Source organism: Penicillium cataractarum (genome assembly GCF_028827025.1).
Source record: "Penicillium cataractarum strain IBT 29864 chromosome Unknown utg000005l, whole genome shotgun sequence".
Lineage (NCBI taxonomy): Eukaryota > Fungi > Ascomycota > Eurotiomycetes > Eurotiales > Aspergillaceae > Penicillium > Penicillium cataractarum.
This window is the reverse complement of record NW_026622741.1, coordinates 1,202,374-1,216,989: the sequence shown is the minus strand read 5'-3', so window position 1 is coordinate 1,216,989 and position 14,616 is coordinate 1,202,374. Positions and strand designations below refer to the sequence as shown.

Below are 14,616 nucleotides of genomic sequence, written 5' to 3'. Positions count from 1 at the left end.
TCTTCATATTCTTCATAGACTTTATAGACTTAATACACATCATAGACGTTGGTGGATAAACGTTGAATCTATTGACATGTTGAAATTGGCTACAGTATCTTTTGCTCTTAGACAAGAAAAGTACGAGTACAAGTAAAGAGAGTCCTATATATGATTAGGCTATACTCAGCATTTACATCTAGGGTGATGACGAAGCTTGTTGGGGAGGCCCCAGATCTAATCGAATAGATGAATATTTAATGTAATCCACTTCCACTCTTTCCTCTGGCCAGTTTAGGTTGATTTTGAGATCAGAGTAGACCTGACTTGGCGGACATCTCCTTACACATCGATATCCACACATTTGTGTGCTCTTGACGACTTTGAGATATGCAGGGCCCATCAAATTTGTCCGATACTCCTTGAATACTCGAAAATGCCCTCGTGGAATGGGCAAAAAGAAACCTCGATCTATCCCAGAGCCCAGCAACGCCATAGAAGGGAAATGAATAATCCCTTCCCTTCCTCATACATTCCATTTCAGCCCGTTCAATCAAAGACCGGCCCCAAACTAACCAGACTAAACCGCAAATCAGGATTCCCCCCTTGCGCCTCCATCTTCAAAAACCGACGCACTCCCAACTCAAGCGCAGCCTCACTAAGCGCATCCTCATCCTCACCCAACGTTCCCCTAGCCAAAGGCCCCTTCCTCCGCCCATCCAGCTCCCAAAGCGTCCCATCAAGACCCTTCACAAACGCCACAAAGTGCAAATCAACATTATCCTCCGCCTCTGGCGCCGCCGTATCCCCCAACCTCGCGGCATCCGCATGCGCACTCTCCAGCGCCTTACTCTCGTACAAAAGATCAGCGCGCGGCACCGGCGTCAGTCCCTCTGCTTCACGGAGCAGATTGTCTAGATCCGAGCCTGGCGTGACGTGCTGGCGGGGTTCGCCGTTGGCCACGGCGTGGAGGAGTCCGATTAGGCCGCAGGCGTTGCGGATGGTCTGCTTGAACCACATTACGGGCTCGGAGGGCCCGGAGCCGGTGTAGTCGGGTAGGGCGGTGTCTTCTGTTTTGCGGGAGGCTTCGTAGGTTTGGGAGACGGGGAAGACGAGGAGGAGGGCGTGGGAGGGGCGTGGGACGAAGCCTAGGAGGTCTGGTTCGTCGATTGAGTAGACGTCTGTGAAGCCGAGGCTGGAGGGGAGGCCTAGTTGATGGACTAGGTGGGACATGACTTCTGGGTTGTTCTCTGAAGGTGGGTTGTTAGTGGTCTGTGGTGATGTTTTTGTTTCTGGGGCAGGGTGAGGGGTGCGAACCGAGGGGCACGAAGGCCTTTTGGGTGTTGGGGACGTCCGGATTGTCGGCCATGGTGAGTATGAGAGTGTAGATATGGATGGAAGTTGTTCGGTCAGGATTAAAAAGGAAAGAAAAGGTTGTGTTAAGCTTGGAGGTTGGAGCGAGGTTGAAGTTGTAGGAGAGATGATGTTGCGGGGTTGGCTTTTATCGGCGTTCTCCACACGGAGCTTTAAGCCACAACTGTCAGGGCGGAGTTAACAACTATCTATTGGAACCCGGATTATTTCAAAATCAAACAATCGTAGAGACTTCTATTAGTACAGTTTAGATATTCAACCTCAGCTGTTGATTTTCTGTCCAGTTAATCTCTAATACCTGGCGGAGAGAAGAAATTGGACGTCAGCACAGGATTTTGTGACCTCGGTAAATCAGCAAATCATTTCCTTCTATGTGAGACGACATATGATGCAACTTGCAGGCTAGTTCTTTTCCATGCATTTATTGGGTATTTTGCATGCATTCCTCGGAAAGGGAAGCTTCAACTTCAGTGCGCTACCGGCTGAAGCCCCTTCTTCAGTGGCTCGTAAATATCAGTCCACAACTCGCTTGCCTCGCCGAGATAATACGTCAAGCTAACATCTGCCATGCTCACTTCGTCTCCACCAGACATGGTCTCCAATTGTGAGATGATATTCTCCAATCCAAAGGCCTTGCCGGTGGCCTGGGTAGCACCAGCCTCCAACATGACATTGACGACGTGGATGTGGAAATGGTAGTATGTCGGTTGGTCTATATGAGAAACGAATCAGTATTCGCAAGTCACTGTCTATCAAGATAAAGACATGAGACTCACAGTGAACGTAAAGCTTCAGTTGATCCTCCTCCAATTCCGGGTACATCTTGACCGTAGCCTCCAACACACGCTGCCGCAGATATTTCAACCACGGAATATGCTTCTTCTGCAGATCTCTCAGACTCCAGATATCCCGTCTATGCACCAGCGCCAGCAAATGCAGCGAGTTCAGAGTCTTCCGGTCCCAGTTAAGATCCGGCAGCATCAAGAACGCATCTTCGGGGCCGTGGCCTGCATCTCGCATAATCACATCTTCTTGCTCAGTGCGACCCTCGAGGATGTTAAACACCCAGTTCAAATGGCCCTCCTCACGCTTGGCTTGCATGAATGGACGCACGTGCTGCTTGTAGATATCGGGCGTCTCGGTGACCATGCGGAGCTGTTGGTCTGAGTATTTCTTGATATGCTTTGCGGTGCAGGGCCAGATCAGATTCAACTTGAGGTCTTGCTGGCTGTCGGTTGATTGGGTGCTGCCATTTGATGACGCGAGGTACCAGCGGTAGATATCGTTGTCACCGAGGTTCTTGACGCGGGTGATGGCTGCGTGGAATGCTTGAATGACATCCAAAGACTCAGTGGCGAAGGCAGCACGCTCGGCAGTCAAAATGCCTTGTTGGTCGTCGATTGTTCCTAGCAGAGCAATGCGACGGCCATTTTGATCTATGGACTGGTTAATTTTCGAGTCCTTGATCGCGGGGTGTTTTGTTTAGCGGGTGTACCTTGCTTGAGCAGCTTGCTAATTTGGAACTTGGCAATCAATGCCTCTGGGGCGGCCTTGACATTGCTTGTTTCGCTAGTCATTTTGAGCAATTGTCAACGCACTAATTGTCAAGTGAAGCAAAGATTGAGAAAGAAGCTGCGCGGGGAATTTGTTATCGGCTCCACGATGGGCGGTCGGGCTTATCGGATCTTATCGCTCCTTATCGAGCCCTTATCGCACTGAATACAATCTAGACTTGGTAGTACCAGCGGGAACTACATGTGGACTTTCTCCTATGACTTCATGCGAGATGAGGGAAAGACAGTAGATAAGATACGGTTATACTCAAATATCTATAAAAAACATCCGTAAAAAGGAAGTGGAGGTAAAGGGCAAAGGTATAATTTTTCATAAGATATCCATTCCCAACGGACATGACAGAGAAGTCGACCAAGAGAGCTATTAACGAAAGACAATCATAGGCATCTCCATGGTACAACCACTATAACAATACCATCTGATATTCACTTTTAAGTTGATTAAAAAAACCAACAGCGAAGATAATAGCCTATGTTCATGGACATTCACTCTCTTCGATGACTCGGCTAGCCACGTTGGAGACATGGAGATGTGACTGATGCTGGATTCGTGGGACAATAGGCAAGATTGGAGCGGCTGGAGCTTGCCAGTATTGTTCATCAGGAGAGTTCGGACCGAGAGCGAAAGGAGATGCTAGAAATACGATTTTTATTAGCAAACGGTGTTATTAAGTGTTAAGAACGTACCATCCATGGGTTGGCTCAAATTTGCGATTGGAAAGTACGCGACGCTGGGCTCCATTACTGGAAAAATCAAGCTAGGAAGAACCAGGTGTGAATGGCGAGTCCGTGGGTTGGTAACAGCCTGCAACAGTTGGCACATGTTTTCGTTTAGCCTGGTTATTGTATGCTCAATCTGCTCGAGTCTTTGCGTCTGCTGTCGGCCGATCTCCTCAGAGCGGGTAGTGTTGGACCTAGAGGATCATGATGAGCATCAATCAACTAGCATTCTGAAGGGTGCTCAAGTAGAACTGACCATGTCATAGTGTTCAAGAGAAGATTGATAGCACTCGTGTGTGCCTGAAGCTCCATTCGATATTTGGCAAATGAGTCGCTGCGGAGGTACCACTGGACTCTTTGCCATTGGACCTTGGCCTGAGCTCTGAGGTACTGAGAAAATCCCAAGCCAAACACTCTATAGGAAGGACTAGAAACAGGGCGAGGGGGATCGTGGGCTGCTTTGCGGTAGCTTGCAGTTGCTTCGTCGAGCTCCTTCAAGATGTTCCGGCAAGATTCAATCATTCGTCCCAGGTGCTGTCGAGCTTGAACAATGTCAGGTTCAGCTCCGGTAGAGGGTCCAACTAGAATGCCCTCAAGCTCTCTTTCGAGGTGGCTGAGGGCACAATAGAGGCCGAATAGGACGGCTTCTAACTCCTTCATTTCGCGAGGGGCATTGTTTCGTCCGTTGGTGAGGGTGGTGTATAGATGGAATGCAATCTGGGTGCAAGCAACAATATCTCCTATCGAAACAAGCGGCATGTTGGAGCAAGTGATAATTGTATATTATCTCAACCCGTGATAATGAAGAGATAAATCGAGTCAAATCAATAAAAATCCAAGGACTTGAATCTGATGAGAATGTGGAATCAACAAATGTAGCCAAGCAAGACTAAGTATAACAAGCCCACATTTCTGACACTGTTTGACCAAGGACTGGAAAGACTGGCAGGGAAATTTAAGGCGTTCAAATAATGAACAGATAGTGTATGGTGTTGAGGAATAAAGGGAGTTCAAGATGTAGATTTCAAATTTGAGGACAAAAAGTCCTATTTTATATAGGTCCTGACTTTTTTCCGCACAGCTGCGCCAAGATCTTTCTGCGCGGGCGCCCATGGCGCCCACTGCGAGTTGCAACGGCACCGGGTCTGCGATCCGTGAGATCCGTGGGCGACCAATGATCCACTGGTCTGGTCCCTGATCCCCAATCATCAAGCTTTGTCCATCCCCGGCGTGCTTGGCGCTTTTTCTCGACGCCACTTGAGGCTATGCAAAAATCATCAAGGTCAACTTTTGCACACGAAGCCTTCTCACCACAAACCATCTGCCTGATTGGGTTGAGCACCGTATATGCGGCTTTTGTTGCGCTTTTGGCATCTGCTGTCACCTTTACCTATAGGGTGTACAGGACCGCACAGTCTGTAATGCGAGTTTTGACAGGTAAAATTACTTATCGAGGAAATCGACTTATTGGAACAGTGCTATGCCTCTGTTTCAGTCGAATCGAGATCGATATCCCGCAAATTGTATATATGCTGTATTTGTAAACAATCCTATACATAACTCGTAGAATAATAGTTAGACTAATTTTTAATGACGTTCGTTAACCTGATTAGCGCCTTGGTTTGACTTTAAGGGTCTCTGTCCGCGAAAGAAGGGCTGGGCTAAACGGGCGAACGCGTTTTCGTGATTTGATTTGATCAACATCCCGAATGTCCTAACTTGTTTTAGGTCTTCCGTGCGGAAAACCTATGACTGATTGGGTAAAGTAGAAGTGAAAGTAGCGAGGAAGCGCAATCGGAATTGTAGCTTCTATACAAAAGGCCATACCGACTTGTTGTTGATTGACTTGACGGTAACAACCTTAGGTAGTTATAACAAATACCATTATTAATAACAGGAGATACCCACGCCGGGCCTAGGGAAATAATGTACCAATCAAAGTAACGGTAAGCATTATGCAGCATTTCGAGCCATAAACACGGCATCCGCAGACTCCCCGGGGCGGGCCACAGCCAGCAGGCCGGGCGGTCAAAGAATATTAGAAGATAATCAGTTTAAAGAAAGATAAAGAAGTAAAAAAGCAACCTGCCTAGCTATGAACTCCTTCTCTCCCGGTAAATAGCATCTCAGATAGTGATAGTATCTACTTACAGTTGAACGGGCAGCAAACACAGTGGCTCTGGACTTTTTCAGATGAGAACGGCAAGATCCTTCGGACTTGAACCTTCTTGTTATCAGAATTACAATGTCGGTAATAATAAAAAGTACTTTTAGTGCCATCAATTTATTCTCAAAAGTGGCCATATATTAGATGAAGCCATCCCTATGCTTTGTTACCCTCTATCGCCGACACAGGCGTCCCATGCATCTATCAACCGAGTCAGTTCTGATACCCAGTGCATCAATCAATGTAGTTTGAAGTGGCGCCTACCGTCTCCGCAAATCGCACCCATTCCTCCACACCTTTGACGAATGTATCATCCGCCGCAGGAAGAATCTCATGCCCCCATACCATCAGCCCATCGAATGTGCCCTGCGCCTCGAGAACCTTGACCGGCTCCTCTGATTCAGTCTCGCCATCCTCCACTGTATCATTTGTTGGTTGTTGAGATGCCGGTAGTACACGGTCTGTCGGCGTAGCAATAACACCTGATAATCGTAAAAATCAAGGTTAGAGAATGGCACAATACTCCAGTGGAGCGATTTCTTTGCAAATAAGTGTCCTCTTACCTTGATAGCCCTCGGGAATCGCAACGCGCCGGCCTCGAAGTCTGCGTCCGCGGAAGTGTGCTGTTTGTTTGTCGTCTGCAGGAATAGGTGTTAGAGCAAAATATCTTGAGATAGTATGGTGCATTGTCGCAGCCAATGTTATGATACGTACCCTTCTCGTCCGTCTCCGGAATCCAAAACCGATTGGTAGACTCGATCGGGCCATCGTGGTGAATCCGACAGGGGAGAACGTTGGGCGTGAATTTCGTAGTTTCTTCATCGTTTGCAAATGATGAGATTGGCTTGGAGCCTGCTTGGAAGGCGTACATCTCTGGCATTGTGTCGCGAAGCTCGCAGGATGGGATGGCTTGTTCTAGGTAGCGCGAGTCCGGAGGCAGGCGAGAAAGTCGGTGTACTTGTGCAACGGTTGAGTCCTTTTAGGGTATAAAATTGTGCGTGCCTTTTTATAGCAGTCAATCGAGTGCAATTGCGTTGGCGATGTCGAGGACAAGTCGTGGGTGTTGGTGTTGAATTCTGGCGGGTAAAGTTGAGGTGACCGAGGCGCGTCGCGTTCCCGCGTTAAGTGGCAATGGGCCGGGGCCACGAAGTACGGAGTAAATACAACGGTGATTAGACCACGATTGTACGTGGGCAAAGGTGGAAATGAGCCCTGAATGATCACTTAAAGCTCGTCTTTAAAACCTTCTAATTAGTAAGCGATACTACTGCTAGGTAGATTTGGTAAATAGTTTATCGCCTATCATCTAGATATGATGCTAAAGCTCGAGTCAAACATGGAATTTATTTGTTCACTAGCTAGATAAGCCATTCAACATCGCTCATGCAGATGCAACAAAGATTATTTAACATGAGGTTATTCTATTGGTAACTATCACCTGGTGCCAACCTCTTCTGACACGTCTTTCGACCTAAACTTCGGCCCAATCTGGACACGAGCGAGCTTTGACTCTAGGATCCTCTAGAATTATTGTTAAAGGTAATGCTGCAATAGCCTACACTCAAATAGAGGAGACTGGCCGTGAGAGAAAGCACTTAAATTTCGCATTAGGGGAAACCATATTGAATTGAACTTAGTAAATTCCTATTGCCGCTATTTAAAATCCCAGAAGAAGTAACTATGTGAAAAAGCCTCGATGTTTTGACCACAATATGTATGTTCATCCAATCGCCAATGCACGCCGTTTTGAGAAAGCCAGAACATTTTAAACAATTACTTAGAATCCAGGAACCTTGAAGTCCTTGGACATCCACTTCTCCGTAATCTTTCTCTTCGCCTTGCGGGCCTGTGTTACCGGCTTGCGGGACTCGAGCTTGCCCTGGACAATGAGTGTGCGGAATCGGTCGTCCAAGAGGTTGCCCTCGGGCTTGAGCAAGCGCAGAGAGTCCTGCAGCTCATCGGGGAGAACCAGCTCCAATGGCTTCTCGGGGGGTCTGTCGAGTGGGTTAGTAAGTGTATATATGTTGGGGCATAGAGTGGAACATACGCAAGCTTGCCGCCAAATGGCTTCCGACGCAGAGTAGTCTCATCGCCCTCCTCCGAGTCATCAGCATCAGACTCATTGGCACGCTCAAGTTCCTTCTGCTTGGCGAGCTCGGTGAGCTCTACAATTCGCTCGGCTTGGGCATCTTTCTTGGCCTTCTGCTCCTCCCACTTCGCTTGCCTCTCAGCCTCCTTGCGCCGCTTGATCTTGTTGCGCTGGGTCTTGGTCTTTCGCTCGGGTCGCTTCTTATTCAACCACTCGGGCTTCTCATATTCACTCTCAAAGCCTTCCCAAGCGCTCTCGTCGTCGGACTTGACTTCTCCGTCGTCATTCTGAGCCTCGGCGATCAATCGCTGTCTTTCCTCCTCCTTCTTTTCATCTTCAAGGCGCTTCTTCTCAGCCTCGACAGCCTGCTCTCCATGCTCCTGCAGGAGAGTGTCCCAGTCTTCGAACACCGGGTTGTAGCTGGTTCCAGCATGAGGCATGCGCACGGCGGGAATGGGCTTTCCGTTGGCAGCGAGTGAGATTGGCGCATGCTTCAAGGTCTCCGGAGCAACCTTGGCCTTGGGCTTCACCAGGAAATCAAAGCGAGGATCTTCGTAGACAGTAGGCTCCTCAGCATCATCCGCCCAGGGGTCGTAAAGCTCGTTGTTGCCCTTCTTGCTGATCGGGTTTGCTTCCTTTGCCACCTGCTTCAAGCGCAAGTAATCCTTGCGACTAACCCAGTCATTCTTGTGCTTCTTCGTCTTGGGCTCGATAACTCCGTCGGTGATATTTGAATTACCACGCTTGCGTCCGTCCAATGCGGCGATGGCAGACCGCTGAGCGATGATCTGGTCGGCCTTGAGCGGCTTGTGCTTCTTTGCAATCGATTGGCGAACATCCTGGTCTCCGGTGGTATCAAGGATAAAAAGCTCTTCGGAGGGCTTCTCCGTGATCAGACCACTGTTGAAAAGTCAGCAATAGTTCTGTAGACAATTTTTGATTGTAGACAGTAAAACCGCACCCTTGGATCTCAGCATCTCTCAGCTCGCGCAGACCCTCCTGCACTTCTGTGACGTCGACATTCTTGCGCCAGGCCTTCTTACCCTTACGGGAAGGCTGCTTGAATTGTTGAGGGGCACCCACCGACGTCGACATGGTTGATGTTCTTATCAGGTTCTTTTTTGCAAAGTCCCCCGAATCAAAAACTAAAAAAAAACCAAAATTTCTGGATCCGCTTACCTAACGCGGGGGCGGCCAGCGCGGGCGGTCAAGGCACTTGGCCTTGGCGAACTCGCTTTTCTTCCAGCTCCATCAAGTCACCGCGCGTCGACTACTGCTGTCCGGGGATCCCTCTTTCTTTATCTCCCCGGAGGTTGATTGCGATCTTGCTACTTCCCTGAATCATCCACAGGTTGAAGTTTAGTCGCGCAAAATGCCTGTCGTCAAAGGAGGTGTTTGGTAAGGCCTCTCTCAATTGGTCTTTATTCGCGATCGATCATAGCTAACAGCTCATCAGGACCAATATCGAGGACGAGGTCCTCCGGGCGGCCGTATGTCTTTCCCTCAATTCTGCGAAGATGATTATATGATGTGCGCCAATACTGACTTTCCCGTAGGTCTCGAAATATGGTCTCAACCAGTGGGCCCGCGTATCGTCTCTCCTCGCCCGCAAGACCCCGAAGCAGTGCAAGGCACGTTGGATCGAATGGCTGGACCCTGGTATTCGCAAAGTGGAGTGGTCGCGAGAGGAGGATGAGAAGCTTCTACACCTAGCAAAGTTGATGCCAACGCAATGGCGAACCATTGCCCCCATCGTCGGACGTACCGCAACACAATGCCTCGAGCGATACCAGAAGCTTTTGGACGAAGCCGAAGCTCGCGAGAATGATGAGCTCGGTTTGGGAGGCCCGGAAGGTGGTGAGACGGCTGCGCCCAGTGCGGACGATGTCCGTCGTCTCCGGTATGCTTCCAGCTCTGGCTCTATCTTAGAACAACCGTGATACTAACATGCTACAGCCCTGGAGAATTGGACCCCGACCCCGAGTCTAAGCCCGCACGTCCCGACACGATCGACTTGGATGAAGATGAGAAGGAGATGCTGAGCGAGGCTCGTGCCCGTCTCGCCAACACGCAGGGTAAAAAGGCCAAGCGCAAGGCCCGAGAACGCCAATTAGAGGAATCGCGTCGATTAGCAGTACTACAGAAACGCCGTGAGCTGAAGCATGCCGGCATCAATGTCAAGGTGGTTACTCGGAAGCCCGGCGAGATGGACTATAACGCGGACATTCCTTTCGAGAAGCCAGCTGCTCCTGGATTTTACGATACGACTGAAGAACAAACCCGGAATGAGCGCCAACGGGAAATGTTCGATCCCCGCAAGCAACAGCTGGCCAACAAGCGAAAGGGCGACCAAGACGAAGATGCCGAACGCAAGAAGCGCAAGAATGATAAGAACAGCAACTCGGCTGCTTTCGCTGCTGCTGCACGTGCCGGTCAGATGCAGAAGATTCGCGAAGCAGAGCAGAGCAGCAAGCGTCGGGGTCTGGTTCTGCCTGCACCGCAGGTCAGCGAGGGTGAGATGGAGGATATTATTAAGATGGGGATGGCCGGAGACAAGGCCAGCCGGATGAGTGCCGATGAAGAAACGACTCGAGGTCTTATTGGAAATTACGGTGCGATTGTTGGAGGAACTCCTATCCGCACACCCCGTGCTGCACCAGAGGAGGACCATATCGCAAATGAAATTAGAAACATTCGCGCCCTTACTGAGACGCAGTCTTCTCTCCTTGGAGGGGAGAACACACCTCTTCACGAAGGCAGTTCATCAACAGGCTTTGAAGGTATTGCCCCTCGACGACAAGATATCGTTACGCCCAACCCTATGGCTACACCCTTCCGACAGGCCAATGGTTTGGGAGCGACCCCCATGGCTGGAGGAGTTGGCCCCGGGGCAACTCCTTTGCGCACTCCCCGCGATCACTTTGCCTTGAATCGTGAAGGTGAGGGTGCTCAGCTTGTTGGTAGCACTCCCCGAGATATCAAGATGCACGAGAATTTCATTCGCCAGTCCATCCGCAGCAAGCTTGCTGCACTTCCCAAGCCCAAAGAGACTGAGTGGGAGCTGGAAGAGCTCCCATCCGAAACTGCCGAACCTTCTACTTCTGTGGAAATGACAGAGGAGGATGCGGCTGAACGTGATCGCCGCGAGAAAGAGGCGAGGGAGCAGGCTGCGCAAGCGGAGTTCAAGCGCCAGTCCCAGGTATATCAGCGCAGTCTCCCTCGGCCGGTTGTACTTGACCTTGATGCCTTGGTGCAGCGTGCCTCTCATGTCACAGATCCTATTGAAGGGTTGATTGCTAGAGAAGCTGCAGTCATTATTGCACACGACTCACGCAAGTACCCTGTGCCCGGTGCTAAGGTCGAAGGCAAGGCACCAAAGCTAGACCGCCTGGACGATCAATATTTGGAAGCCGCGCGTGCTGCCATTGCGGCCGAGATTGCTTCGGCAGAGGCACAGCAGCAACAACAAGACTGGCAAGAAAAGTTTGACGACGTCTGGTCTTCCACCCGGTCTAAAGCTATCCCGGGCCTAGACCAATACAAAGATGAGGAGGAAACGGATGACTTCCAAGAGGAACAGCGCATGATCGCAGCATTTGACGGCGTGCAAGCGTCTCTCCTCGCCACCGCAGAGAAGGGCAATAAGCTGGAGAAGAAGCTGGCATTGCATTACGGCGGTTACCAAAACCGCGCCAAGATGCTACGAACGAAGATTGTGGAGGCCGGCGCTGCTTTGCCCAAGGCACAAGATGATCTCGACTCGTTCCGCAGCTTGCAGATCTCCGAAGAAGCTACCGTCTCTCGGCGACTGGAGCGCCTACGGGAGGAGGTGTCCTTCATGATGCGCCGTGAGCGTGAGGCACAGGAACTGTACAAGAGCCGAAAGGACGAGCTGGATGAGCTTCTGGCCGGTACAGCCACGATCAATGGTTGGCATTGAGTTGCGGGCTGATTTTATTCATTCTTCTATATTTTCTGGATCATGACCCCTCGCAGGCTTCGTTTTGTATTTTGTATCATTAGGAAGGTTACATTTGCGTGGATAGTGCAAATCATCAGGAGTTCAATCTGGTCATAATTTAACCGTTCAAATTCAGCCGAGATAGATCTGTCAGTAGTATCTGCAGTAATGCGTACCATATAAATCTGAACAATATGAGAATCGTCGTGAAACCTATCCAAATAATCCTTCTTCTGTATATCTTCAACTCGTAAGAAGACAACTTCCCGATGCGGTCCCGCTGACATAATACCCTTCAACGACACCTCCCCCTTCTGTCTTCACCACTCACCCGCCATCGACCGCGCATCGCATCGCATCCATCATTTTCATCCATTTTGACTGGTCTTGCTCGATAACTTCACTGCAGACATCATCATGGGCGTCCGAGACTCCGGCGAGGTGACGGGGACGCCCGACCCTGTTGAGAGAGGGCTCGCCACCATCAACACCATCACGTAAGTTCAACTTCAACCCTGGGCAGAGAAAACCCGAAAATTTTTCTTCGGGCTCTCAGTGTCGCTTTTCCTCGGTCGCGTATACTGACTAAGATGATAGCCTCGGTGTGAAGGCCATGGTGCAGAAGGTGAGTCTCCCTGGCGCAGAGCCTGTCAGATATCACGTGATATGGCATTAACCACGATCTTTAGGATGGCGAACTTCGGAAAGCCGAGATTCTGTCAATTCGAGAACGCAAGGGAGGGCTTTCATTCTAGTAAGCCATGAACTTGGGAACATCTTTCGATCAATCATGCTAATATATCCAGTGTTCATTATGTTGATTTCAACAAACGTCTTGACGGTAAGTCCAAATCAAGGCAGTAAAATGCCATGTACGAACTGATACTAAGACTATTTACAGAATGGGTTCCGGCTGCACGTATCGACCTCACACAAGAGGTAGAATGGCCACGTCCTGAAAAGTCGGACAAGAAAAAGAGCGCCGCTATCACTAAGGCCCCTAGCAAGAATGTCCAGAAACAGCAGCGCGCCGACAGCCGCGAGGTATCTGGAACCCCAGATGCCTTTGGCAGTAAGAACCAGAATGTTGCCAAGGCTCCCCGGTCTTCCAAGGCTGGGGGCAAAGAGAACCGTGATACGCCTGGTGGCGATGTTTCGATGGCCGGGTCTGAGGTAGTCTCTGCTGCCGGGACGCCGAAAGTCTTGGACTCGGAGGATCTTGAAATGACAGATGCCCCGCTCAAGGATGAAGTCAAGACTGCATCGGGTGAATTGATTACTCGTGAGGAGGAGATTGAGCGGTTGCGTACCGGCGGTAGTATGACCCAGAACCCGACTGAAGTTCACCGAGTGCGAAACTTGACCAAACTCCAAATGGGCAAACACGATATTGAGCCATGGTATTTCTCGCCTTATCCCGATTCATTTTCCGATGTCGATCTGGTCTACATCGACGAGTTCTGTCTCAGCTACTTTGACAATTACCGTGCCTTTGAGCGACATCGTTCCAAGTGCACAATGGTCCACCCGCCCGGCAACGAAATCTACCGCGACGAAAACATTTCTTTCTTCGAGGTTGACGGCCGTCGCCAGCGCACTTGGTGTCGTAACCTGTGTCTTCTTAGCAAGCTCTTCCTAGATCACAAGACGCTCTACTACGACGTTGACCCTTTCCTCTTCTATTGCATGTGTACTCGCGACGATACGGGCTGCCATCTCGTCGGCTACTTCTCTAAAGAAAAGGATTCTGCCGAGGGTTACAACTTGGCTTGTATCACGACCTTCCCGCAATTCCAGCGTGCTGGTTATGGTCGTCTATTGATCGCTATGAGCTACGAGCTCAGCAAGCGCGAGGGTAAACTGGGCTCTCCTGAGAAGCCACTCAGTGATTTGGGTTTGCTGAGTTATCGTCGATACTGGCGAGAGACACTTGTCGAGCTATTGGCGGAGCCAAATCGTGAGGCGATGAGTGAGAATGAACTCGCTCTTCTCACGTCAATGACTGAGAAGGATATCCATGAGACATTGCTCGTGAACAACATGCTTCGTTATCATGTAAGTTTCCATTATTTCTTTGCTCTTTAATCCCTTTCGGATCATACTAACCCCTCACAGAAAGGAAACTGGATCATTGTTCTCACCGACCAAGTTCTCGACGAGCACAACAAACGCTTGGAGAAGGAGAAGATCAAGGGCTCAAGAAGGATCGACCCAGTCCGTCTCCAATGGAAGCCCCCAGTCTTCACTGCGTCAAGCCGTACCTGGAACTGGTAGTGAGAATATGGGGAACCACGACCCACTTTCTTTTACCCCGGCTTGGACTTGGATGGCCCGGCCCACTGCTTGAGCAGGGGTATGGATCTGCAGGCGATTACCCCACGTGGTCTTCTCGATTATGAATTCATGGGCGTTTGGTGGTGTTTCTCTGGTGTTTGGGGGAGCGTTGGTTTCTGGAGTCTGGACTTGTGGATTGGTTTTTACTTGATACCTCTGATTTTGTACAATATCTTTTTTTTTCTCGCAAATTCTTCTTTTCAACCCCCATATTGGTAGCCCGTGAATCAGTGATTGTGTAGTGTAGGTACATTACATCTTTGGCAGTACCATGGCCAATCGAGTGTATACGGTTTACGGTGAGCCTAGAACGATTTGTGAAAGGGTGTCCAATCGCGTTCAGCTAGATTCATTTCTCTTGATATTCTCCGTACGCCAGGCATCTGATTACCCTACTTGTGATGTTTAGTGTAGAATA

At 49.8% G+C, this 14,616-nt stretch overlaps 7 protein-coding genes across 7 annotated transcripts; 2 read left to right on the top strand and 5 right to left on the bottom strand.

Moving 5' to 3' along the window:
- Positions 1-528: 528 nt before the first annotated feature.
- Positions 529-1,348, bottom strand: N7496_006145 (ubiquitin carboxyl-terminal hydrolase; the record flags this gene model as incomplete). The annotated part of the gene is made up of 2 exons (XM_056699074.1): positions 529-1,229; positions 1,297-1,348. 2 exons carry the CDS (start codon positions 1,346-1,348, stop codon positions 529-531), a joined length of 753 nt encoding a protein of 250 aa, XP_056554487.1.
- Positions 1,349-1,820: 472 nt separating this feature from the next.
- Positions 1,821-2,930, bottom strand: N7496_006144 (putative mRNA decapping hydrolase; the record flags this gene model as incomplete). Its single annotated transcript, XM_056699073.1, has 3 exons — positions 1,821-2,065; positions 2,130-2,789; positions 2,849-2,930. The coding sequence occupies 3 exons, from the start codon at positions 2,928-2,930 to the stop codon at positions 1,821-1,823; spliced, it is 987 nt and encodes a 328-aa protein (XP_056554486.1).
- A 939-nt stretch (positions 2,931-3,869) lies between these two features.
- Positions 3,870-4,406, bottom strand: N7496_006143 (uncharacterized protein; the record flags this gene model as incomplete). Its single annotated transcript, XM_056699072.1, has 1 exon — positions 3,870-4,406. The coding sequence occupies one exon, from the start codon at positions 4,404-4,406 to the stop codon at positions 3,870-3,872; it is 537 nt and encodes a 178-aa protein (XP_056554485.1).
- Positions 4,407-5,970: 1,564 nt separating this feature from the next.
- N7496_006142 (ribonuclease H2 subunit C) lies at positions 5,971-6,694 on the bottom strand (the record flags this gene model as incomplete). The annotated part of the gene is made up of 4 exons (XM_056699071.1): positions 5,971-6,015; positions 6,079-6,296; positions 6,378-6,452; positions 6,529-6,694. 4 exons carry the CDS (start codon positions 6,692-6,694, stop codon positions 5,971-5,973), a joined length of 504 nt encoding a protein of 167 aa, XP_056554484.1.
- An 897-nt stretch (positions 6,695-7,591) lies between these two features.
- Positions 7,592-8,998, bottom strand: N7496_006141 (ribosome biogenesis protein NOP53; the record flags this gene model as incomplete). Its single annotated transcript, XM_056699070.1, has 3 exons — positions 7,592-7,808; positions 7,862-8,803; positions 8,865-8,998. 3 exons carry the CDS (start codon positions 8,996-8,998, stop codon positions 7,592-7,594), a joined length of 1,293 nt encoding a protein of 430 aa, XP_056554483.1.
- A 277-nt stretch (positions 8,999-9,275) lies between these two features.
- On the top strand, positions 9,276-11,843 carry cef1 (putative cell division control protein (Cdc5); the record flags this gene model as incomplete). Its single annotated transcript, XM_056699069.1, has 4 exons — positions 9,276-9,301; positions 9,360-9,393; positions 9,460-9,803; positions 9,860-11,843. The coding sequence occupies 4 exons, from the start codon at positions 9,276-9,278 to the stop codon at positions 11,841-11,843; spliced, it is 2,388 nt and encodes a 795-aa protein (XP_056554482.1).
- A 438-nt stretch (positions 11,844-12,281) lies between these two features.
- Positions 12,282-14,138, top strand: N7496_006139 (NuA4 histone acetyltransferase complex catalytic subunit ESA1; the record flags this gene model as incomplete). The annotated part of the gene is made up of 6 exons (XM_056699068.1): positions 12,282-12,361; positions 12,462-12,489; positions 12,554-12,618; positions 12,671-12,705; positions 12,766-13,919; positions 13,980-14,138. The coding sequence occupies 6 exons, from the start codon at positions 12,282-12,284 to the stop codon at positions 14,136-14,138; spliced, it is 1,521 nt and encodes a 506-aa protein (XP_056554481.1).
- Between the last annotated feature and the right edge of the window lie 478 nt (positions 14,139-14,616).